General features: G+C 34.1%; 1 protein-coding gene across 2 annotated transcripts in view; it reads left to right on the top strand.

The window, feature by feature from the left end:
- Positions 1–26,306, top strand: part of PBX3 (PBX homeobox 3) — a 314,870-nt gene that overhangs the window by 206,847 nt on the left and 81,717 nt on the right. For both annotated transcript variants that reach the window (XM_037797351.1, XM_037797350.1), the window contains exon 3: positions 24,959–25,200. In XM_037797351.1, the coding sequence (XP_037653279.1) occupies positions 24,959–25,200 (242 nt within the window). The remainder of the gene's footprint in view (positions 1–24,958; positions 25,201–26,306) is intronic.

Genomic DNA, 26,306 nt, shown 5'->3' with positions numbered 1-26,306 from the left:
GCTGCTCCATTTACATTAATTATGCAGTCAGGGCGGTGAGAATTCGCAGTCAGCCACAGGGGCGGGGGCGCGCCACGGCGGGGAGCGGGGCCGGGGCGCGGCGTCTCCCGGGCATGGTGCTGGAAGAGGAACCGGGATCGCTCTCCCGCGGGCGGCCGGCGGTTCAAAGCTGCGGAGAACAATGGGCGCGCTTCTCGGAGGCCGGGATGGTTCCATGCGCCTCTGGAACTGTAGGGCAGAGCAACTCGGCGGTCCCAAACGTGTCCCTGCGCGAGTGACGGTCTGGACCGCGCCGCGCGGGTGATGGCCGACTGGGCGGGGGCCTGTGCCAAAGGGGTTCCTCCCAGCCGCCTGCAGCTGATCTCGTGCCCTCGGGTCAGCACCACCTGGGAGCCAGACTCACCCCGAAAATCGAAAGTTTAGTACCTTTCAAATCCAAACTAGATAACGTGATTTGAGAAATGGCGACCATATAGGCTCGATTTACCTGATTTCAATTATCTGGGTTGTTGCCGACTGGGGTATCAACGAAGGACAGCATAATCACAATGTGAACATTTTAGAAGATTCGGAAAATTTTCCAAACCAACCGCAAAACAGGGACACACTGTTGAAAATGGTGGTTAAGAAAAAATAACTCTCTAAACCTTCATCATAAATATGAAACATCTTCTGGGGGATTTCTCACCATAATTGATTCTGAAGCATCCTAACTTAATGACCGTGTCTTTTCAAAGGGAGGCAGAATTCAGTAGGAATTCCACAGGGTATTGAATTGTACAAACATTTGTTGAGTACCTACTATGTTCTAAGCAATGGGAAATGTTTACCTCATTATCATTGTGTGGAAAACATTTCAGAAAATTGAGAGTATTTTTCTTTCCAGGATTTAAATATGGAAACCATAGAAAGATTGCTCTTCTTGTGATCTCCCCCTCCCCAACTTGGTTCAGGTCAGAAAGTATTGGGAATGGGGTTGGGGTGTATGTGTGTGTGCGTGTATGTGAATGTGCTTTTTCTATTCTTTCTGTACTTTTAAAGAACATCAGCAAAGATTATTGTGCAGTATTTCTACAGTGTCATTTATGCATCTGTGTATACTTAGAATTGTATGGTAGTCCCTCCTTGCATAGAACAACAGAACAATGAGATTTGGAAAGATTATTAAAATGATCATTTAAAATGCTTACCCCCTTTTTACAGTCGCAAAAGAATACCATATTTGCATTTTGTACTTTTCTTTAACATGAAGGATTGCCTGTGCATCTGTTCATGAGTAAATCTTGCCACATTCAGCTAGGAGCAATCACACTGAAAATGTTTCCAAAAAGAATTAGGCCATCCTTTCAAGGCCATGTTTAAGTGCAAGCCACGACTACATTATCTCTATCCCGGCTAAATTCATATTTTCTGAAGAAACTAGTACCTTTATCTTTTCCTCTTTCTCTTCTTTTTCTCTTTCTTCCCTCGTCTTTCTTGTAAATAAAATGTATTACTTTAAAAATGTTTAATACTCTTTCTTATCTGTACTATGCATTTTTCCAAAAATGAACTATTTTCAAAAGTAAATATCATTTTCCTTGACTAATAAGGAAAATGTTGATCCCTTTATATAGTACATACTTTTAAAGTCACTTCTAATTACTTGAAACATACTATTGTGGATGACTTTTTCTGTTCTCAAGTGGAAATAAAGGTGCAACTTTCTAAAATGAATGTTGAATCGTGAAATTGCTGATATCTGACCATTTTTGACTTATAAAAATGGCAGTTTCATATGGTTCAATTGAGTAGAAGTGAAATGAAAAAAAGCAGAGAAGAAAGTATTTATATACTTACAACTGTTGTGTAAAAACATGTATTACAAAATACTGCAATTTGGAGTTACACAAATAGAATAAAATGTTCATAAAGTTCATTTTTCCCCATTAAATTGCTTGAATTCACAATAGAACAGGAATGTAAAGTTTTATTTTATGTCTGAGAAAAATAATTCTGTTAGTTAAAAACAACAAAATTAAAGATACATACCAACCTTAGTGATCCATGAGCCTTTGGAATTTTGACTGGGTATATCTATATATCATTGTCTGTATATATTAGAGTAAGTAGAGCCATCCAGAATTTTGTATTTTCAGTTTCTATTCCGTTTAAGAGTACTTCTATAACATACATTTCCTCTCTAATTTTACTTGAATCTGTTCTATTGGTAACTTCCAAAATGAGGCATGGCAGTCCAGTCAATATTTGAATTGGAACTGTCTTTACAAGTATAGCTCATCTTTTTTTTTTTTTTAACCCACTCAGACCAGTTTGTATCATAAAATCATTTACCCAATAGTTTGCTTTTGATGCTGTTATCTCCAAGATAAATTTCCACAAATAAGGTAATTTGTAAAAATCAGAATGTGAAAGTGATAAATTATAAATATACTTATTTAAAAATATTTAAATAAAAACTCATAAAAATTATATTCTTATGTTATCATTAGCTGTGACATCGTTGTATAGTGCCAGATTATAGTGATATCAAGCTTATAATACTATTTCACGTTTTCATCCACTAAATAAAATCTTGCCCTGTGTTTTATTACAAAGTAGGTGGCCTGAAGGAAAAATATATGTATTCTTTCTTTTTGGTATAAAATATACATTTGGGCTTCTCATTTCATCCCCAATCTGTGTTATTCCTTAAAAATGCAGAACTGCCTGAAGTCCTCTTTAATATTTAATTCAACAACTTTTTAATCTGTCATTATGCTGTGATGAAGTAAGCATCAAGTGTCGCTGAAAAAGATTAAATTATACTTGGAAATAGGAATTGAAATGATTTAGGGTTGGAGGCTGAATGTTTGCTTTGCACAAGTAATAATAATAGTATCTTGGGTGAAGAAGGGCTTTGGTTTGGCTTTAATGTCTTTGCCTCGCTGTGCTCCCCTGTGGCTCCCCCTGATTTACGCTGACATTACTGAGCTTTATTTTATTTAAATGGAGGTAGAAGTGGAAATTACTACACTACAATACATTAATTACTCTGTACTGTTTCTTTATACGGATTTCCTTTTTTTCTGTAAACATCATAAACAATGATGCAACCTATCCAATGGATAGTAGCTGTAAGCGATCCTGTAGTTCTTGTTAACAAGCCTATCTTAGAAAGGAAAGGAAAAGCAATAATAATTAATATCCATCTGAAGAATAAAGGATAGTGAGAAGCAAAGGAATATTTATGCTTTCTCCTTCATAGGGGACAGGGTCCTACATAAGAGTAAGTTGTGACAGTATGTGTTACTATTTTAACCATTACATTTTACTACTTGCTTTTAAAATCTGGACTTTAATCTGTGTACTATTTTGCACTTGGGACAAAGGTATGAACTTTTGGGCCTCTTGGTGATTCTTGTGTTGTTCAACAGGAGAACAGCTGATCTCTTTAGAGTACTTGGTCTCTGCATACCTCTAGATCTTCTGTCATAGTAAAATCTGTCTGGTGGTGTCTAGCTGCCTAGGCTTATTTTTCACCTTGTTCTATAGCTCTGACTACACGAGGCCAAAGCAATCAGTCAGTTTATTGGAGAAAACTAATTGAGAAATTATTTGACCATGTACACAGAACAGCCCCGTGTGGTTGTTTGAAAGAATGCTGTATTTCATTTTTACTATAATGCATGTGTGTTGGTGGCTTATATATGTACTCTGGCTCTGTCTGTAATGAATGTCTTCAAAACATACCTTCATTTGTCATGTTTTGGCATGATGATGGTCCTTTTCAAAATAAGCCTGGAAATAGACTAAAATCTTGACATGAAGCACACCTGTTGCATATTTTTAGAGCTGTATTCACTTTCAGGAATCCAGTGTATCTGTATTTTAGATGTCCACTTCCCTAACATAATGTCCTATCATAGAACAATAATAAAGAGAAAAGTCCTCCTCCTCACTTTATGGAAACATTTCTTTCTAAGTGAGGATGTCAACTTAATATTGTAGATTCAGAATTATCTATTAACTTCCCAGAATTTAAAAAAAGGAGGCTGGCAAAATGTTTTTAAGCTCACAGTTTTTGTTACCCTTTTCTGTTCTTATATTGCTATGACTTATACTTGAACTAAGCAGAAAACACCTGAATAAAGTACAAAAAGCATGTTTCAAATGATATATTCATTTTTATAGAAACGATTTCAAGTCGGCAGCTTGAGTTAATTTTATTCCTTGCCTAATTGGATTTCCTGAATATTTTGCTTCCCACACTTTTATAAAAGATTGACTTTATCAGTGGATATCTAAGGTGTGGAGGATGGGACAATTGTGTGGGTATAATTCCACTCCTTTCATTTGTTGTCATTAGATATTTAAAAATAAAGTACTGTTGCTTTTGATAGTAAATTATCCCTTGTAGTGCATAAATACAAATTTGGAGGACTGAGTCCACAGGTTATTTATTATTTGGTGATTTTATCTAGGATAACCTTTAAAAATAAATCGTTTTTTTAACACCTGGTCAATATTTGCCCACATAATGTTATCCCTATTAAGATGTGCATTTGTCAACATGTGCCTTTTTTGCTTCAGCTCTAGTTGTCTCCCTGAATCCTGGTGCACTTGTAGGGTAAAGTAAATGCATGTCTTTGTAGAAGAATAAATAAAAAGAGCAACGTGAGTCAATAAGCAGGTTCAATTCATGCCTACAGCTATGGCGGACAGCTCATTTTGTAGATGTGGGTGTTTTGTTTACATTTATAATGCAGCTTTATTTAATGCTGACAGATATAGCTTGTGGCAAATGATAGTCAGAATGTATGAGCAGTCATAATGCTTCTGTCTTCTTATAGTGTGCTGCTGAAAATAAGCAGTTCACCTCTGTTTTTATTGAGGAAAGGATATGAGACAGCTATAGCTTCGTGAGGCTATTTATTGAGTTGTTTTACTAGCTGTGAACATGCTGCTTTATAGCAGTTGTGAAAATGGACTTTGCTAGTGTGTGGGAAAGGAAATAACATTGCAGTATACAAGGGTAGTAAAAAATCTCTATAAATAATTTTCCAGACTGAGGAATATTCTCATTTAAACAGGCAGATTGGGTTGTGATTTTGGGCAAATAACAGTTCCCCCTGAAAGTCACTAAGTTAGAATTAATCATGTAATTTGGAGGAGAACTTTGATTCTCTAAATTTTAATTGGTTTATAATTTAAGAAAAGTTTGTTTTACATATCCACCTAGATTTAAGAAAGTATTGTGAACTTTGGGGCTTAAGGATCTTTATTAACTGGCTTTGGGGTATAAATTACAAAATGTACAGTGGGCTTACACATATGTGTGATAAGTTAGGCCTGTAAGCTAATTGTGTGTTTGTTATATCAGAATGCACATACAATACAGAGAAATCTATTATTATGTACTGTTGATAGAATAATAAAAAATCCAGATGTATAAGTAGCACACAGTTGATGTAAAACTTTAAAAGTACTAGTATTTGACTTGAAGGATTTGGTATTCAAAGTGACTAAGAAAAAGTGAAAAACTAACCACAGAATTTGAATTTTTATTATTTCTTTCAACTCTTGGAAATTATAGGCACTCACTGCAGCTGAAAGTTTTAACTTTACAACAAACTGTTTTGGTTTTTATGCTTGTTTCCTTCTTCCACTATATCTACTCAGGTCTACTAAAGTTTTTCTTGATGTGCAGTTATTTATTGGCTACCATAATTGTGCTGGATATAATACTTTTTATTCTTAAACATAAAATAGAACATTATAAAGTTACATATTTGAAATATTTATTACTTTTCTATTTTTATTCAAATGTTCATCATGCAGCAGTGAGAAGGTACACAAATAATATTTTCATGCATGCAAAATAATTTTGAAAGCAGTGTGATTCTCAGCAGGTGTTTCTTCTAGGTCTGTGCTCAAATTCCTAGGGAACACTGAATATTAAATTGAAATAACACTCTTGATATTCTGCAGCTAAAGTTCAGTTTAATTCTCGGATAAGGGTTTTCTGGACACATATCTTTTTCCTCTCGTGAATAAAAATCAGACTACTTAGATTTTAATACTTGTTACTTTACGAAGTAAATCAAAATTCTATAAAGTACTCACTTCATTTCTTTAGTGTTTTTATTAAGGCTTTTCCCTTACCACTAAATTTGTGAGGCATAGGGATGCTGTAAAAACGTTCTTATTTCCTTCTCCACTGGCTGATGAAATGGGTTAATCTCTCAATTGAGCTATTTCCTTAATTCACCACTTGTTTTCAAATCCCTAGTAACTGACAAGGTAAGCAGAAAGATCCCTCTGTATGTGCCTTGTATACCTGTTTCACAGAGAGAGAAATCTAAATTAAAAAATTAAGACAAAAATCTTCCTTGATTTGGTTTTGAAGGAAAGTTGTTGCACATTACAAAAGAGATGCTATATTTAAATTATCATTCAGTAACCCAATTATGTAGCCTACCTGTCATCCTCTATGGAAATTTTCAACTCAAAATGGCATACCTCTACATAAAATATATTTAGTACTTTTTTAAAAAATGCCCATTTCCTTTCCAGCATATTGTGGTAATGTGATAGAAATATAACAAATGCAAATTTTATATTTCTTATTTAGAAACAAAGGAATTCGTTTTATGCTTGTAAAACCAAATGTGTGCTTGGCTATTAGGGTTAGAATGTCTCGACTGTATATAAGTAATCATTTATTGTTTAAATACAGGAGAGGCTGTAACAAAATGCTGTCAAGAGCCATCACACTCATTAACCTGCAAGCTAATTAGCCTCCTCCTGCCTGATTGCTGACAAGTTCTTCAATCTGAACCCACTGCTGTTGTGTCAGCAGAGAAGCACAGAATGAGGTAGAGGAGGTCTCCATTAGATGTTTGTGAACAAAGTCTCTGCTTTAAAGGTTTGTTTTTTTACACTCTAACAAATGTTAGAGCATTCATATCCCCAGCTATAATTAAATTGGCAGCTCTTAATTACTGTAATTAGTATATTAACTGTTTCCTTTCCTTTTCATGTATGATTGATGCCAAGACATTACATGTAATTTAATGTGATTTTAAAAACTTAATCATTGTTTAAAAGGTTTCAATAGTTAAATGTATATCTGTTATTGAATATTTGAAAGAATATGCGTAATAAAATCACTTAAAGGCAATGTCTTATTAAAACCAGAACATGTTGGCTTTATGTTCACATCCTTTCTATGCAAACATGACATTCATTCCCCATTAGATTATTTTTTTCCCCTGATCAACTAACATTTCTTAACTAGGTTGCAAATTAGCATTAGAATGCTAGAATATTTTGCAAATGCATCTTAAAATATGAATTCATTAATTTGTGGAAGATTAATTCATTTAGAATAGCTTTTTGAAAGCAAAAAACACTCATACGCTATTTGCTTGTTGTACCATCCATTCAAACTCAAGATTTTATTGAGAGTACCAGAAAAGACACATTTCTGGGTTGGCACATGATCAAAGTATGAACTGATAATGCCTTTTCTGAAATATCAGAATTATCACTATTACCTCTTCCTGGCAAATGTTACTTTAAATTTTGATTTTTAAAATACTTGAATCATCTTCAACGAATTGATTCCTAAACCATTCTAAAATGTCACACATACCAGCAAAATGTATTCACATGTCTAAAAAGCTACTTACTGAAATGTATTATAATTCTAGTTTATGTAGAGAAAAACTGCTATATGATGGTATTTGATTTAAAAGTACTATATTGCAGTAAGAAACATAGCATCAGAGTTTGAGAATTTTCCATTTGTTGTATTGAACATTGCCAGAATTATCATTTGCATAGTATGTTATAAATATCTTAAACTACTTTAATATATATTTATCATTAGCCAATTTTAACTAAACCCTAATTAAGGGTCTGGTGTTTTATATTAAATTTATTTCATTTGGTCTTTCTTATAATAATTAATATATTGTGACATTTCAATTTTCATTAGCTTACAGATGGCAACCATTCTTGGATGGTTTACCCAACTTAAAGCAAAATATGTCATTCTTTAATGGTCATTGCCTTTTAAATACAGTTATCCTAAAAATAATTCTAACTTGAGCCTTACTCAACTCTAAGTAAGTGTGATAGAGTAGAAATTTTATGAATTACCATCTTATACTATGGTTCCTTGGACCTGTGATCTCTTAACTGGGAAAGCCAGGTTCTGGGGTGGTGTTTTTACAGTTTTAGAATAAAATTTATTGATTAGGAGTTAACTGTTATCACCAATAAGCCGTCTTCTCACCGTCATCCCTGCCTCTACTCCCATTTCTCCACAGCCTGATTCTGAGAGAAGAGCAAACTTTTTTTCCTAGAAACTTTCATAACCTCCTTTAGAATGTGATGTAATTTAAGTTTCAGGGAATTTAGTGTAATAATAATTCAAAATTTGCTTTAGAGAGTAAGTAAAATGGGTTTAAGGGCTTTTTGAATTTTGGGGCCCGTTACAGAATCATTGGGTTGTTTATTGTAATTTGTAATCATAGTATCACAGAGTCCTGAATTTGTTGAGGGAAGGGAATCTGTGGAAAATCTAGCTCAGTTCTCTCGTATAGACAAGGGAAGTAAGACTCAGGAGAGACACAATGTGTCCAAGACCAAATAACCAAATACTAGAGCAGATATCGTGATGATCCAGATCCTTGGTCTGCTAGTCTAGTGTTGTAAATTTTGTAAATTCAAACTTGTAATAGATTGATTTAATACTTTCTTTTCAACATCATTATTTGTATTATAGTTATTTTATATTGAAAGTGAAAGTTGATTAAAATGTAAGAGTACAACTTTTTAATGAACGCAATTATATCATTTAAATTGGATGACCAAATTCAAATATAACATCTTTTTAAAGAACAGATGAGTAATAAAATAGAAATGGGTGGATTTGGAACTCATTGGTACAAAACACAAACAAACAAACCCAGTTTTACATCAAGAGATTTTTTTCTCCAATGGGTTATTTAATCAAAGAAACTTATATGGTGTTGAAAGGAATGATGCTGAAATGCTATTTTCAAAAAATGCTTCTAAAGCTAAGTTGCTTTCCAAAAAACTTTTGAGAATCTGTAAATGACAGCCCTTTATGTCATACGTCTATTTTATTTTTCCCTTTATTGGGGACTTCATGTTGTTTCGATGGTGTGTGTGGGTGTGCGCGCGCGCAAGTGCGTGTGTGCATGCATTGTCATTGTTGGAGGGTACATGGAGGAGAAAGGAGTAGAGCACAAATTCTAAGGCTTCACCATACACCTGGTAGTGTCTTAAAGATTTTTGGTTAGGTGGTGGTGGTGGTGGGGTGTTTCAATGAGTCAGTTGCCTGAGTATAATACTGGACCATCTACTCTGCAGTTCCTACAAAGTTAGAATTATAACAAGGACAAAGGACACTTCATTTAAAAAAAAAAACAAAAAAAACTTGCCCAAACAGTTCATGTGAAAATAAAGTATATGAATTTTGATACATCTTAAATGACAAATGTAATACTTCTCTATTAAATGCATCTCTATACTTGCTTGTCTAGAAGTAATTAAGAATTGGGGACATTCTGTAAACTGTGGTGATATTGGTTTGGCAACTATGTGTATGTAACTGTTAACGAGTAAAGCCCAAAAAAGCATTTTCTTTATATTAGCTTTCATTTATAAACCAGAATAATTCTGAATGTTTATAGTAATATGAGATAACCCAAAGCAAATTTAATTTTAGTTTGGGCTTTTGCTTAATGTATTATTCATGGTATTGTATCATCAGTTAAGCATATCCCTGACAATAAATTTAAAACTTAACTTTAATAGTAATATCCACCCTAATTTGGGTGGGTCCAGTGGTGACCTGACATGGTTTATTTTGCCTCCTTATTGTAGATAATTTTTAAATAATGATGGATCAGAGAGTTATTTGGTATGCTTGTCTCATCTACCCCACCTCCTTTTTTTTTTTTTTAAACACTACATTTTTGCCGCATGACCTGGTTTTGTTTTGTTTTTGTTTTTACCTTTATTCTCTGTTCATCTAATTAGTATGTTCTAAAAAGACCTAGACCACTTATTGTCCAGAGATGTAGCCTGTGGGTATTTAATAAGGAGCTTTCAGTGCTACATTTGCATCTTTTGCTTGGGGTCTGAATAGTGAATTACCTTTAAGATCATTCGAAGCACTGTTGTATTCTTATAATCAGGTCACAGTATTCTAATGACAGTTTAAAACTTCGGGTTTCCTATATAACCCAGGGAACCCCAGCATAATTATATATAATACAGATGATCTTTGCATCCAAACAAGTCACATAGGGATATAGTAAAAGCAAAGGAGTCTTACTCTACTTATGTATGCACAAGTGTACGTATTATTTATAACATAATACTAACTTTCCAATATGACTTGATATCTTTTAAGCCAAGACATATCCACCCAACAATGTGAGGAATTTAGAATGTATTTTATTAGATGATTGACCATTTTTTAATGTAATATCTGAAACCCAAAAAGCTTGAAAGCAATGTATTTTGTTTTCAGGTTCTTTCCATAGGCTAAGAACTAAATAAGGTCATACTTTGTTGTTGTTTCTGATCTCAAATTGCTGTGTATATCTTTTACCTGCTATCACTAGGGATTCCATGGTAGCTGTGGTAACAAAAGTGATTTAAATAAAGAGAAAGATAGTGATAAATTTCATGTTTTAAAATAAATGCTTTCTACTTAGTGATCATAAATTTATTATCTGACATTTAACTATGTATCTGAGCTTTTGAGTCCTTATGGAAAACTAAATGAATATAGATATTTTTGTAGTACAGTGCTATGCATACTGTCCGTACTTAATAAAAGTTTGTTGAATAAAAGAGTGAACGAACCTAGGGCCGAGTTGAAAAGAAGTAAAGTAAAGGAAAAGAATATGTGCCTGGTGCACAGTGGGTACCCAGTAGTTATCTGAATCAGTTAACCAATTGCATGCTTTCCAGGGGTCTCATTTCCCATAACATTTTCAAAGTGTCATAAAAAAAAAATAACCGGACAGTAATTAATTTGAGCCCACCTAATAGATAGTTTATGATATGTTTATTTTGGTTTTCTCATCCATTTGCACTCTTTTCTTGTTAGACTTCTGCTAAGAGTTCTCTGTATCAACTGTGAAAAGTGGCTATCTGATCTTGTTTAAACCTTGACACCAGATGTTGTCTTTTCTTTGCCCTTCTTTTAATGGTGTCACCATAAATGTTAGAGAAACCCAAACCTTCTGTTTCTTGAAGAAGCTGATTATATCTTTAAAAATAAATGTCTGATTATTTCTTATATGGAAAGAGGCTAATGGTGAGGCAGATATTTATGCAAAGATATTTACTACAAAGACCTAAATTGAAAAATAAAATAAGAGTGAATTTTTAGTTAAAACTAGCTTACAGGCATTCTTGGAAACATTACATAAGGTTTAACATTTATGATCAGAGTGTTGACCAGTGATATTCTGTTAAGTAGTTTCACAGGATTTTCTCTTCCAAGAAGAATTTGTTGTACTCGCATTATTGTTTCCTCTGGGATTCTAGACAATGACTCTGTAGTCTGATTCATTAATATTGGTTGTCTTCAGCAGAGAGTATCCAGATTTGACCTGCCAAGTATTAAATTTTTAATGTATTACTAGTTCTTTCACAGAATAAGGCTTGTCTTTGTTCTTTGTATTTTTGTAGCAGTACAGCTTGAATCAGACACAGATCTAATTTGTAGCACAACTAAATATACTTCATTTAAAAGACACACATAGCACATGTACACAACTATTAAAATGTTTATTGATGAGACTATTTCAATGTGAATAGCTACCTTTTTGAATATTTAAAAGTATGCATTTCCAAATTTATTTTGAAAAGCGCCAGGGGTGCTATGTGTTACGTACAATAAGTTAATTATTATGCTGTTAACATTGATGATGTTGAATGTGTATTAGTTAATGTATTAATGATGTGTTAATTACTGTACATGTTGTGAAGACCCTTTAGGCTTGTTCTATGATGCAACATGTCAAGTTGAACCAGACCAAGCAATCTGCAAAGCAGACTGTAACTCTTAAAAATAACACTTGTAAACATAAATTATGAATTAAATTAAGCTTTTTGTTATCCTTTTTCTTTCTGGTAGAATGAATAAGTAATTCTTCTGTTATCTGCACCTGTTAGAACCTAATACTGTCAGGCTATGTTTTCCCCAAGAGAATTGGAAGAAGTTTGTTATACAATAACTTCCACTTTGTTTACGCTCTGGCATTTAGTGTATATTTTATATAGATTAATGTGTTTTGCAACTAGAAAGATCCTTCCTCTTTTGTTTACTAGATTAATTAAAAATGAGAGACATTGAGTCTTTGTGCAAGCAGGTAAAAAGCGACCTTGTTCAGTTAGCCCTACTAGTTGATATTAAACAAATCTATACTTATTTGTGATTCAGTATATGACTCTTCAAGCTTATTGGCCAAATAGTTGAAATCTCAAGAGACCAATCATAACAAGACAAAACAAAAACAAAACAGAAACACGCACAACTGAATGGCAATTTCAAGGCATTTAAACAGAGGCCAGAATTTGCTGCCACTTAAGAACATGGAATAATACATTTGTGGGATTTTTTTGTTTTGTTTTGTTTTGTTTGCATGTATACAGTTTAACACTTTGAAAATGTTAAGTCTTTGAACTTTTCAATTTTTGAATTAATAGTTGCTCACTTTTTCCTAATTGTCAACATTTTTTGGAAAATATAATTGATGGTAATCTTCAAAAGACTAATTTGGAGAAATACAATAAAACTGTAGAAGTCACATGTTATACAGTTTTTTTTCTCATTTTATCTTATTTTTATGTTTGTCTTATTTTATCTTCAAAATCATTGATAGTAAACAAAAAACAGTAGAAAAGAGTAAGGATTCACAAAAGAACTAAGAGTATTGTAGTGAGGATATTTTTTGAATGACTCAGAACCAACTCTTAAAAATGCAAAAATAAAAAACAGTTTCAGTTAGGTAGTTCCTCTACCTTTTAGATTCTGTTAGCTTAATATATTCAAGAGTTGTTAAAAAGTCCAGGCTGTAAAGCCAGGCAGTCCACCTTCAAATCCTTGCTCTTCCACTTTCTAGCTGTGTGGCCTTGGGCATGCTATTTAACCATGCTGTGCCTTAGTTTCATCATAATTGTTAATGTGGACATAATGACAGTATCTAGTTTTTAGGGTTGTTGAGCTGATTAAATGAGTTAATACTTGTAAAGCACTTTGAGCAATACCTGGCACACAGAAAGCACTAAGTGAATGTGAACTCTTATTATTAACCTACCTTTAAAATTACATTGAAAATTATTTGGAACCATTTGATTTCCACAAGCTCTTTGAATTCCCTAGAACCCGTACTATGAATGTAAGTTTTAGTTTTCAGTCATTATCCTCTAATACCTCATTGTAGAAAAATGTCTTATTTTTAATGATGATTTTATTACACCAGTGTTATTTATGCCCACTTGGAGTTATCCCAGGTTTTTTTGTTCATCTAACCTTGCTTTCGATTTCTTGTAGCACAGCTCTTGTTAGAGATTTGTATTGGCATGGAAGGATATTATGACCAGGACTTTAGTCTTCCTTGCAAATATTTGTATGTCTCTTGTTTACAGCCCTGATGTCCTCTTGTAATACCCATGCAAAAGGAATTCTAATAAATCTTATGCTTAGCATTACACATTGTTTGTTTTAGCTGCCTTCCACTTCACGCTTCCTCTTTTAAGAGCGAGCCATTACGAAAGGTTAGATTCACAGTTAGCAGGCTTTAGCTCTCCCTTTTGAATCAGTGAGGTTGCCGTTTTATTGCTCTCCGACTTACACTTCAGTGATGAGAGTAAACTAGCATCAGATTAAAGGTCAGCAAATCCCATCAAAGAGAGGAATATTAGGGGCAGAGATAGTTGGAGAGGCAGCACACCACTGGGTATTGACAGGGTGATTCCAGGGTATCAGTCAGCAGAATTATAGCTGCCCAGAGAGTCAGTACAGCTTTAATGAGCCTGTGTGAAGAGGAAGAGGGTGGATTTATGTAGTTCCTCATAATTTTCTGTAGAGACTGTTATTGCAGACATTCTGTGGAGTGTTCTGGTCTTTCATTTAATTCAAAGGTCCTGGAGCTTATCCATCCTCTAAATTCCTTTTTGTTAGCTCAAATCAAAGTTGACATTTCCATGGTTTACCACCTAAAACACCCAGTTCAAAATCAGGTTTCTTTAGGCAATTTTGAAATCTGTGTACTGTTAATATAAATCTACCATCATATTTATATTAAAGCATACATATTTCCTGTTCAGAGAAGTCGGTTGAATAATGAATATTTTTTCCATAACTAGGCAACAGGGGAAAATGTACATTTACACATTGCTCCCTAAGAGTAACTGGGGGAAAAAAACCTGACTGCAATTATGTTATGGTACTTTTCAAAAGGATCTTAACATTCATTCTCCTTAAATTGACTTTCCTAATTAATTGTTTGTATGCCTGATTGTGTTCACCCCATCTCACCCTTTATACCCCCAAAACCCTCCTAACTGGAAAAAAATTTTTTTTTATTTCAGGAGGGAAAATGTTTTTAACTGTTCTAATGAGCAATGCTTCATTTAATTGCTGTTATTTTCAGTTCCGCCTTGATGTCGATGTGTCTTTGTAGTGAATTTGACTCACATTAATTTCCTATCAGGGAGATTAAATCTATAGGCTTTCAAGATCTAGAATATGCTTTGAGAAGTCAAGATTTTATGAAAAATGTCTTTGGATATTTTTGCTCTAGGTTAGTTGCTTAAAGAGTTAATGGTATACATACAGATTTTTTTAAAATTAAGCATTTATTTATAGGTCACTAGCAAATAAATAGATAATTTGTGAAAAAAAATGTCAATTTGCACTAGAATGTTTGGTTTTATTACTTAGTCAAGCCAACCATATTTTGTAATTTGTATTTAAGAATATGCTGTTTTGATTATATTTCTAAGTAAATGAATTTTTTGCATTACTATCCTAGAGGTCTTGTTTGTGTGATTTGCTGCTTGGAAGATGCTTTAGAGCTTCTCTGCCATTGTCCTTTGCATGACATGTGGGTGGTCATGGTTTTCAGGCACTTACATGGTTTTTAATGGAAGAGAGTGATGGATGTGATACAACCATGAGAAGCACAAATATCCTTTTCGAAGTTCACCTTTGACTGAAACATTTACAGTACTTAAAGCAAAATGTAAACTCCTTAAGAGAGATGCATACAGAAGAATGTTACATGAAAATATAAAAGCTTTTGTAGTCAATAATTAGATGTTGTGTTTATGTTAAAGAGCTAACACACTGTAGGATAAAATCGTGTTGAAAATCTATTAGACATTTCCTATAATCATGCCATGGGTCACAAAAGCATTTCAATAAAACTGACTCTGTGTCCTTTATAATAAATAATACAGATAAAACTTTATACCATGCTGTTACATTGGAATGTACTGAGAATGTCAACGACTCTCATGCCATATGTACTAATATGCTATTTTGAGTAGTGCCGTGCATCAGAACAATTTCAATTTACAAAAACAAAAAAGTGGACATTCCCCCTTCCAAGAGGAGAAGGGGAGCCAGTGGATATCTGCTGTTCATAAGATAAGTTCACTTTTGAACATTTTAGAGAAAAGAGAAAGAAGATGGCTGCAGCAAAGGCAAAGGAAATTAATTCAAAGATAAACATGAGAGTAATTATGTTAGGGGGCAGTATTCTTACTGCCATGAGGGATATATGAATGACACTGATTATGTTAAATTACACACCTAAATATTTTTGGTATTTTCAAATTCAACTGAGGTCTCCTGTTGTCATTTCAGAAAAATCACGAATGAGTAAAGGACAGAAATGGGATGATCATCCCTTCCTTTTGGTAGTTTCTGACCAAAAATTTGTTATCATGTATAGATTATATGTATGGTTTTTATAAATACCATACATTTCATTTGTGAAATATTTGATTAAAGATTTCCAAAGTACTAACTGAGAGAATGCATAAACTTGGTCTAATTTTAAGTAATTTTAACAAGAAACTGTGTTGCCATTTATAACATCTTAAGAATACATTTTCAGGAAGAACAGAGTCCTTCCTTAATTCAGGACAGATAAATAGCACTATTTACTTTTATGTGGTCTTCTAAATGTGGCCATACTCCAGATTTCTATGTTTATTCGAAGTGTGTGGTCACTAATAATCAGCAACTATCATGAGCGTTTCGTCATGAACACATATCAAAGTGCCAGTCTACTACTGAAAATTATATGAGAGTAAGAATAATGTGAAAGGGCAAAGGAAGAAACCAGAAACTTGTATTATAAAAATTGAGAAAACAAAAAGCAATAATACTATATACCATTAAAATATGTTACAAAATAACTGCAACACAATCTACAGCAAAGAAATTTTGGTGTATCAAAATACCAGATTAGATTTGATCATATAATGAGCATCACCAGAAATCAGATGTAAGTTGTAATTGTAGGACAAACTTGTTTCAGATTACCTTTTAAAATTGCGAAACTTCCATATTTTTAATATTCATGGGATGATGGTTCTTGGTAATGTTGGTTTCACAGATGATACTAAGAAATTCTGTAACTAATTCTTTGACTTTGGAAATGTAGTCTTTTAACAAAAATAGATTTCAGTCTGTATGATTTAAATTTTATACCACTATTGCTTTTTAAAGTGATAATTATGTGCCAGATACTGTATTAGGCATGTTACATATTTTATTTCATTTTAATTTCACATTGATTCCTTGAGGTGTTGGTATTCCTATTTTATGGAGATAAACCAAAGGACTTGCCTACTATCACATAGCTAATGAGTGACAGAGTCAGGATTTGAATCCAGAGTATTCTGACTCCAGAGCCATGTTCTCTAATAGTGTGGTTTATTTGTATTATAGTTGCAAATGAATTTAAAATCCAGCATCATAGCCAATTTCTCTAAATGTTTGAGGCTTAGTGAAATCCTGGATTTGGAGTCAGAATTGTGTTTGAATCATTTCAAATTTCCTAGCTGTGTGATCTTGGGCACGTCACTTAATCTCTTTGAAGTCTGGTTTTCTTATCTATAAGTGAGGATAAATTTACCTACCTATAAGATTATTTAAATGTCAAATAAGCGAAAGTATGTGAAAAGCTGAACCTTGCTGCTTGGCATGTATTTAAATTTGAACACAGAGAATTTTTAGGCTAAACAATGAAAAGATACCAAGGTACTACTAACAGTGTTTTGGTTTATCAACAACCATAAAGTAAGAGGTTAAAGTCACTGGCATAGGAAACAGAAGGACAGAAAACATTTGCTTTTTGGCAAAAATGTCTTGTATTGTGAACTGGGTCTAGGAGAATTTACTGAAGTCTGGAAGATTCAGTCTTCCAGAAAATAGAGCAATGGGAGAAACAACTCTGTGGAGCGGCACACACACTGCCCTTGGTGGTAGAAGAAGCAGGTGCCACAGTGTAATGTTATCCCATTCACAGCATGGTGGTGATCTTAACTGACAAGACAGGAAATGAAAGTGCCATGGTGATCTTATTCTGCAGGGAGAAAAGTCAAGGGGACAAAATGAGGGAATGTGAGAAAAGGAAGAATTGCAATAAGAGTTTGTATAAGCAAATGCTGAAGAATCCTGGAGGCACATAATAGAAGAGGACTAATTGATTTTGATAAAAGTCCAGATGTGGGCCTCTAGCATTTTCTGATGAGGAAACCCTAGGTATGTGATAAATTTAAAAGAATTTCATTGGCACATTAGATTAGTAGATCGCTGGTAACCACACAGAATAAGTAGTGACAAAGACCTGTAGGTATTAAAGCCATCATTATAATTCTTTTACCCCACTTAGATTCTGAAACTCATCGCTTTCCTTTAAATAGTGTTTTTTTTTTCCCTTCAAATTTAGTCATCATATTTACCAAATCTAAGAATCTCCCCAATGGGACATTTTGTTTGAACATCAGTCCCTTTGGATAAAAATAAAATGGCCATTTCCTTGTTTTTTCCCACTTCTAATAATTTTCTTTCAGAATAGAGCACAGGTAACCCTTTGTGCTACTATGTGTAAGAAACATGGCCTGTTTTCTCCTTTATCCTTTTTTCACTGTCTCATACAAGCACAGCATACTTCATATCTTGCCCTCACCCTGTTCTCTCCTTCTGTAGCTGACAGTGCTTATATATCAAGCGCTCCAACAAGATGCAGCTCCATTTAACAAAAAAGTGCCTTAAAAATGTAACTCTTCTTTCTGCATTTTTATTGCACAGTCCATCTGCTCCTTCATCTTGGCTGCTCTTCACTTTCACAGTGACAAGGCTCACTCCTTTTTCTTGTCTCTTGAGGCAAGATCTAATTGGCAAGTGGAAAGTCTTCAAAATTTGCCTTTTCCAGTCAATAGTAGTTTCAGATTTTTCTGTAAACAGTTGGCTAAAATAGGGTTGAAAGGTAATGAGAAGCTATCATGAAAATGAAGGTTTTCTTAAGAAGTCCATCCCCACAGAATGCACACACTTTCCTACAGTGGTAAGGAGTGTAAGATATATGTTTTTGGATGTATGAATTATACTGGAGTTTTGTCTATAACTGGAAAATACAGTATGTCAATACTTTTGATGGCTCAAAATAGCAAAATGTTAAGCTTGAATCATGTCGGGCTTATCTCTTGTGTAAAACATTACACTATTTTTTAGTAAAATAAGTAGTCTGAACTTATGGTGTGGTGGGGATTGACAGGTAGAATAGGCAAGGAGAAGAGATCCACAAGTGATTTTTATATTGCCATTTGCATTGCTGGGAACATGCACAAACACCAGTCATAGCCTTGGGAATCACACTGGCATAGAAAAACACTGGTGATTCAGGAAATGCCTTTAAATGGTTTTTCTCTTCTCATTTAAACTATGTCTGTGAAACTGCAGGAAAATAACAACTGGGTTCTGCCCAGAAATCTAGTACCTATACAGACCAAGATACTGATAATGTCGTTATAGCACTAGCTGCTTTCCATTGAACCTCTAATAAAGGTCATTAGTTGCTTTGCTGCTCTCTTGAGTGAAATGGCTTTGCAGCAAGTGCTTGGTGAAAAGTTATCAGTGCTGCATGTTTGAAACAGACATTCTGCCAACAGCTTTATAATGAAGGTGAAATGTAATAAAGCAATGGATTGACACTTTATGTGTTGAAAGTGAAAGAAATGGAGGTGTGGAGAAGCATTATGGGGAATCTTTCTAGTCATATCTTCAATTTAGCCATCAGGGGAAATGCTTTAAAATCTTAGATTTATGAATTTCCAGTAAGCAGTTTCCCAGCATGTAAACAAATCTCACTGGGCTCTTTTAGGAAGGTAGATTTGGGCAGTGAAGTAATCATTTTTATTCCTCTGATTTTCCAAATAGAAATGGACATATATGATAAAAATGTCAGCTACACTCTCCACGTCAAGGCCCTAACAGGATTACATGTCAGTTCTTAATGTCTCGCTCTGTTTTCCTTTGCCATGAATGGCTGCATTATTGCTCACAGGAACTTCACTGTAATATATGGTAAGAGACAAGTAGCTCTTTATGGCCAGTGATTATTCGGTTTGAATGAAACCTGTGATTTATGTCCATTTAACTGAAAAGCCTTGTAAATTCCCAGTGCTGCATTTTTCCTCAATAGAGAATGAGTCAAGTGAAAGTGACAACTAGGTTGGCGTGGAAATGTGCAGTGCATTGCCGTGTTATATTTAATATACCTGACATGAAAAACGTGCACACACCACACAGTTGCCTTAAATAGGAGTGAAAGTGACATTAGCTTGTAATATGACTGCCATATTCAGTGGATTAGACACTAACATTGGCTTAAAAGGAGATTCGGCGCTACAGTGGGGTGGGCATGAGCACCATGAATTGTTATAGGCAACTATATCATGTGTCATTTCCTCATAATATTTTAAATATTTTTATTTAAATATTTTTTTACGATTATTGCTTTCTACTAGTATCTTCAAAATAATATGATTATTCCTTTCATTACAAGCCTCATCTTTAGACCCAGAAGGAGAGCATGAAATCCAGGTACAAATGTCATTCCATATCTTTCTTTAGGAGGTGCTAATAGCAAGCATTTGGCTTCTTTCTTTTTTACCCCCCTCTCAGTCAGACCACATTCACTGGTCTGCCTTCCCTGGACTTGGTCTTGGCTCCTTAGCTTTATCTCTAGTCCAACCACTGTTTGTTGGGGAACCCCAAGCTCTCTTCCCAATTCAATATTCAAGTCTAGTTTAGATAATTTTGCTTTGAGGGATTTTTCAGTGTCTTTCTCTACTTTGTTTCCAAATTATCTTCCAGTTTCCACAGCCCAAAAGTAATTGTTTCAAAGGAGATCTCTGTAAGTATGGGTCTTGTGACCTTCATTTCATTTCCAGATCTTCTTCATACTTAAACGTAAGGATTTCAGGTGGAAAAATATTTTACCTTTTTTATGTTTGGGGAGAAAGGTGGCAGCATGTCTGTATTAATCTCTTTCTTCTTTATCTATAATTTGGGTTATATTTCTCAAATTGTGACTGACTTGATTTTTAAATGAAGAAAGCAAAGAAAATAAAGTTGGTATTTTCTTTGAATCAGCTTTGTAACTTCAGACCTCAGTCCTGATTGTTACTTTTAAATAACAGACACAAAATAAAACCTGTGGGAAATTTTAAAATAACTTGCATGTATTAGAATTTTCTCTGGTTTCAAAGCAGCCAAGAATTCAGGGCCTGCTGAAAATATCTGATTTGGCTTCGTTTTGATACTATGCTGAAACCTTTCCTCTGAGCTAAGACTGTTATACTAGCTGAATGAATCAAAAACAAGTGGTCCATCAGAGAACAAATTTACAGAGATTTCATAGGCTTAAGCTTATGAATAATTTGGGGTCTAGTTTTATGGTATGTTCATTAGGGGGAAAAATCAAACAACTAAATTTTCCATAAGCAGGTCTAAATAATGTACTCTTTACAAAGTAAAAATGATCTGCTGATAACTTTTATCATCACTATTCATATTGTGTCTTTCCTGATTATGGAAATACTGTAGGGTTAGATTTTAGTTATGCCTGATTCATTACCATGTGTAGATCACAGTTGAAACAGCCATATTCTGAAGTCTCTCTTTGATGAACAGAAGTTAGTAATGGTCCAGTGGGCTTAGGCCTTGAAAGGAGGGTGCCATGAAGCTTAGTGCCCTGTGTTTGCACTTCATTTTCTCAGGTCAAGCCTTCATTGTGTTGGCAGTGTTCTGTTAGAGAGGCTACTACTGTTCAATCCAGTCGTTGCAGATTTCTAATCTGCTTATATATAATTCAAAAGCTTTCCTATATATTAATGAACTCTTAATGAGCTGTTGAAAATCCCTGAATTACATCAGATTATTAAACTCAAACAGCCCCATAATCATAGCATTTGAGTGGGCTTTAGGTACTTTTCACATCTGCAGCTTAGTATTGTGAAGGGTATGCATTTATTCAGAGAAAGCTTTGTAATAATTTTGACCCGTAATTTATTTATTGCCCTCCAAATGCAGTCATCTATGCAGATGCTCTCTCCCATTATCTGTGGGGCAGGTGCACAGCATGTTGAAAGACAGCTAATTAGGATTTGCTGAAAGATATGCAAAAACTGTGGCTTATAACAAAGCCAAGTTCATTGTTAAACAGTGTTTTTACTGTGTTTCTATGATTTGTCTAAATCTTAGAGATATTGAAATGAATGTTGTGGTTATAAGTAGATTGCAAATTTTTTTTTTAACTTTATAATGCTATGATTGTAAAGGGGCCTGGATGTAAAACTTTATAAGCCTCTATATATGTTCCAGTGTATATTTTGGATTAAAAACAAAAATGACCAATTTTTAAATTATTGTTTTTCTGAATTTCAATTTCTTTTGGTAACAAAGATCTCAACATCTTTTGATATCAAAATATTTTGATAACTACACAGTCTGTATCATTCTGGCCCTTGTAAGCTTAGGTTCATTAAATGTTCATAGGTGCTCAGATGAGTAGGTATTACGATTGGAAACCACGTGTCTGTGTAAGGTTTGTAAGCTAAGTAATAGTGTGTGGATAGGTACGTATGATGAGGAATAAATAGTAACTTGAATATAAAGTAAGGAAAAGAAATATTCAAGTTGAAAACAATTTTGGAAACTAGGTATTGCTATTTAGACATCATAGACATGACTTTACTTAATAGAGAAAAAATTTTGATTCATTATTCAACCTATAGTTATGATAGTATTGATAGTCTTCTCAATGTTGCCTAATTACAAAGTGCTCTAGTACCTTTCATCAAAAGGAATATGAACTTTTTATCAGGAAATGATTTTTAATTAGGTTTGATGTACATAATTTATAAAGTAAATGCAGAAGCAAACAATTAAGTTAATTTACTTATGATTTTACAAATAAAATATATTACTCATCACAGAGGAAAATGTTATACCAGCTGAAAATACATACTTTTAATTATTTTTATTTGTGTCCACTACTATAGAGCCTAAGGGTTGTTTTCTTTTGGTGTGGCAGTAACGGTTTATACACATATTAGGTGCGCATAAAGTACCACAGATGGTTAATGTGTGCCTTTTGCATTTCTTGGTGAATTTACTTTTTCTGTCTCCTTTATAGTCTACTTTCTTGAGTATTGGCTATTGAGCATCTTCTCTTGTTTGCCACACTTGGATTTTGACTATGGATGTTTGTCTACTGTTAAAGAACCTCACCAAGTGTCCTTGGGGAAGAGGTAAATATGTATAAGTACAAGAGGAATACTAGAAACCTGGAGGAACCTTGAAGGTAGATAAAGAACACATTTTCAGGAGAAGAAAACAGCATTTGTGTGAATTCAAAAAAGGAACAACAAACACGAAAAATATTACCAAAATTTTTTGGGTCATTTAAACTGAATTACCAAAAATTTAGTTTAAAAAGGAGAAACTTAAGGAACTCCCAACAAGTACCGTAAAATGAAACAGAGCCCAAGGTGCAAGATAAAAGTTTGCTAAGTAAGCCCACACCAAATGCTATATGCAGAAAAAATTTGGTATGTGGAACTACAAGCATGTCCAGACCATGAGATTTTAACTCTGAATGAATTAGAAAGGAGGAAAATCAAAGAGGTTGAACAAAAATATCAAGTTAACCAATATTTAGCAGTTCTAGAACAATATTAGGCGATTTCTTCTAGTTCTAGAAGAAATAGCAAATTCATGTTTGTCAATCTTTTATTAGCAATGTGTTCATACTAATTCTATCTTATTTTATTTAACTTTTTTTGGTTTTATTATTTTATATAACTTTGAATTTATTGACTTAATATATTATACTTTTCAAATCTTATTTATTCACTTCTAAACAGGCAACAGATATAATTCTAAATTATGGTGTGCTAGTTTTAGTATCCAGTTGACATTATTCTGAAGTATATTTTTAAATGAAAGTGACAACTTTAAAGTGTCACTTTAAAGGAAATTAAAGTTGTGTGTTTGAGCTGAGAGAACAAGAATTCTCTCATGCTGTGGGTGTAATTCAGGATATCTAGAAATGAAATATGTTCTTAAAAGGAGTGATAGTGGTTTAAGGTTAGCATATAAAATCACAGAGCTGGTGATCAGTTGAGTACTTGGCAGCTTATAGATGTTACTGTCATGTTAAGTTGCACTAGACACAGAGTGTGCCCCACTGAGGATAAACAGTAGGCACAAACACAAAAGGCAGAATCCAAATGCAAACATGCAAGATGCCAACTTCCTTTCTTTCCCTTCCCCCAAGATGCCTTGTAACTTGTGTGGGGAACCTGCTTTTAAACAGATCTACAGAGGTTAATTGGGCTGGGAGATTTTAGATTATGTTGTACATTAACAAAAATTCTAGTTTTGTGCTGTCATGACTCTAGTTGCTTTTTATACCATGATAATTATTTTAAAACTTTGTCTTCTGTGTTGTTGAAAACATCTTGGCAGAAAGCCTATGTGACCTGATTAAATCTATGAATTGTCAGCTGTGATCTATAGTACTCAATTGTAGTTGCTGACTGGGCATCATTTAGGAAGTTCTTGGTTTAAAAGCAAAATTATTTTGTGAGTACTGTGCCCAGCAATGTATTACCATGTCAGTGGCTCATTTTTAGCCGAATTTAGCCCCTGTTTTTATAATTTGCTGGCAATTGCTTAATAATATTTATTTAATTACATGTATGATATATATATATATATAAAATATATATATTTTATTATGTTTATTATGTTTTTATATATGTTTTAAGGATAGCTAATTACTTCATAATGCGTGTATTTCTCTTCTCCCGCTGAAATTACATGATGGGAAAGCCCATCCAATCCTGTTCATTTTCTCACATTTGGATATAGCTTGTGAATTAATTATTCCATGGAAATTTCAACTCTGTTCCTCCAGTTGTGCAGAGAAACAGAATAATACCTTTTGATGGGTTTGTTCTATATTCTTGGACTTATTTTCATCTTTTCTCAACACCCCCAGTTTTTTAACCCCTTCTCATTTTTATGTTTAAAACCATCTAAATTTGGGAAGCTTGGATTTTAAAATATTCTGAGAAGCCAGGGTTACCTTATTCTGATGACCCAATCTGGAATAAATAAAGGGAAGATATTAGAAATTCCAGGATGGATATAAATATTATCTTGAAAAGAATTTTCACACTTCGTCAAGCTCATTGGTCAAATGTAAACAATGAACTACCCAGCATAAATTGTAGTGCACTAATGTTGTTTGATCATTTTCTCAAATAAACAAAATACTCACACTGTTTGTCCTCTGTTTCTCGCTTCTTCTCTCTCTCTCTTTCCTTGAAGGTCTCAGCATCAGAGGAGCCCAGGAGGAGGACCCTCCCGATCCCCAGCTAATGAGACTGGACAATATGCTTTTGGCAGAAGGGGTTTCAGGTCCTGAGAAAGGTGGGGGATCGGCGGCAGCAGCTGCAGCCGCGGCAGCCTCTGGAGGTTCTTCAGATAACTCTATTGAACACTCAGATTACAGAGCCAAATTGACCCAGATCAGACAAATCTATCACACAGAACTGGAGAAATATGAACAGGTCAGCAGCCGCCACTCTCATAGTCCTGCACAAACCCTCTATTACTCTTCTGTTAGACTGGGCTAACCAATTCTGAGGGCTGTGAGGGATAGGTGTTAAAACAAAGAGCAAAATACATAAGTCAGTGCAAAAATCTAAGTGAATTGTTCGATTCAATGAAATGAAGACCCTTTGAGATTTTTGGAGGTGAAGGTAAACCTATTTTGTCCCATCTACTGGTTTTAGTTTTATTCATTCTTCACATTCACATGCCCTTACTACCACACTTGCAGCCATTCTTCCCCTCTGACCTCACTGTTTGGTGCGCTTCAAAGCCCTGTATAATTAATATTTATGCACTGGCCTTGTTTATAAAGGAAGGCTTTGCATAGTGAGTTTTGCTTCCCATCTTGTGAGTGCCAGTATCCTCCTAAGAATTAATTGTTATTAATTGTGCCAGACTATAGCGGAGGGAGCTAACTTCACAGAGTAATCAGTTCTGGCCTGTCTCTCTGAGGAGGAGACCTTCCAGGATAATTATGGGTACCATGGGACAGGGAGTGCTAGGTATTGTGTGCTAAATGCCTGTTTGAAAGAGAATGTGGATTAAAAATGCTGTTCTTAGCAATTGTATTAACCATAATTCATTGAATCTAAGATATCTTTGATTTTAAGCTGCATCATTATTTTATATACTACCAAGAAAAAATTAACATGCCATTAGTTGTGGAATGCTTCCAAACTTCAGAGATGTTAAAATGTGAGAAAAAATAAGTGAGTCAATGACATAAGGTAAAATATTGGTAGTTCATCTTAAATACATTTTAGTTGTTAGTGTAAAGCTAAAAACCTTAGTGTGAGGAATTCCCTTTTGCTAAGAACTCTCATTTCAAAGGTAATTAAAAAAAACCTTATTGTGGAAATTTTAAAACATGCACAAAAGCAAAGAAAATAGTATTAAGTTTAACCCTCTGAAATTGCCAAGGTTTTAGGTAAAAAACAATCGTGTGTTGGTATTTTCATAGGGTTCAGCCTAAAATAAGGCAATCTCTAGATACCGTCACCCAAGTTTTGCCAATATTATTTTGTCTTCTTACCTCCTTCTCCCTTTTTTTGGTGGAATATTT

The sequence above is a fragment of the Choloepus didactylus genome, chromosome 10 (genome assembly GCF_015220235.1).
Source record: "Choloepus didactylus isolate mChoDid1 chromosome 10, mChoDid1.pri, whole genome shotgun sequence".
Taxonomy (NCBI): Eukaryota; Metazoa; Chordata; class Mammalia; order Pilosa; family Megalonychidae; genus Choloepus; species Choloepus didactylus.
Note: the sequence above shows the minus strand (reverse complement) of the source record. Positions and strands in the feature narration are given on the sequence as shown.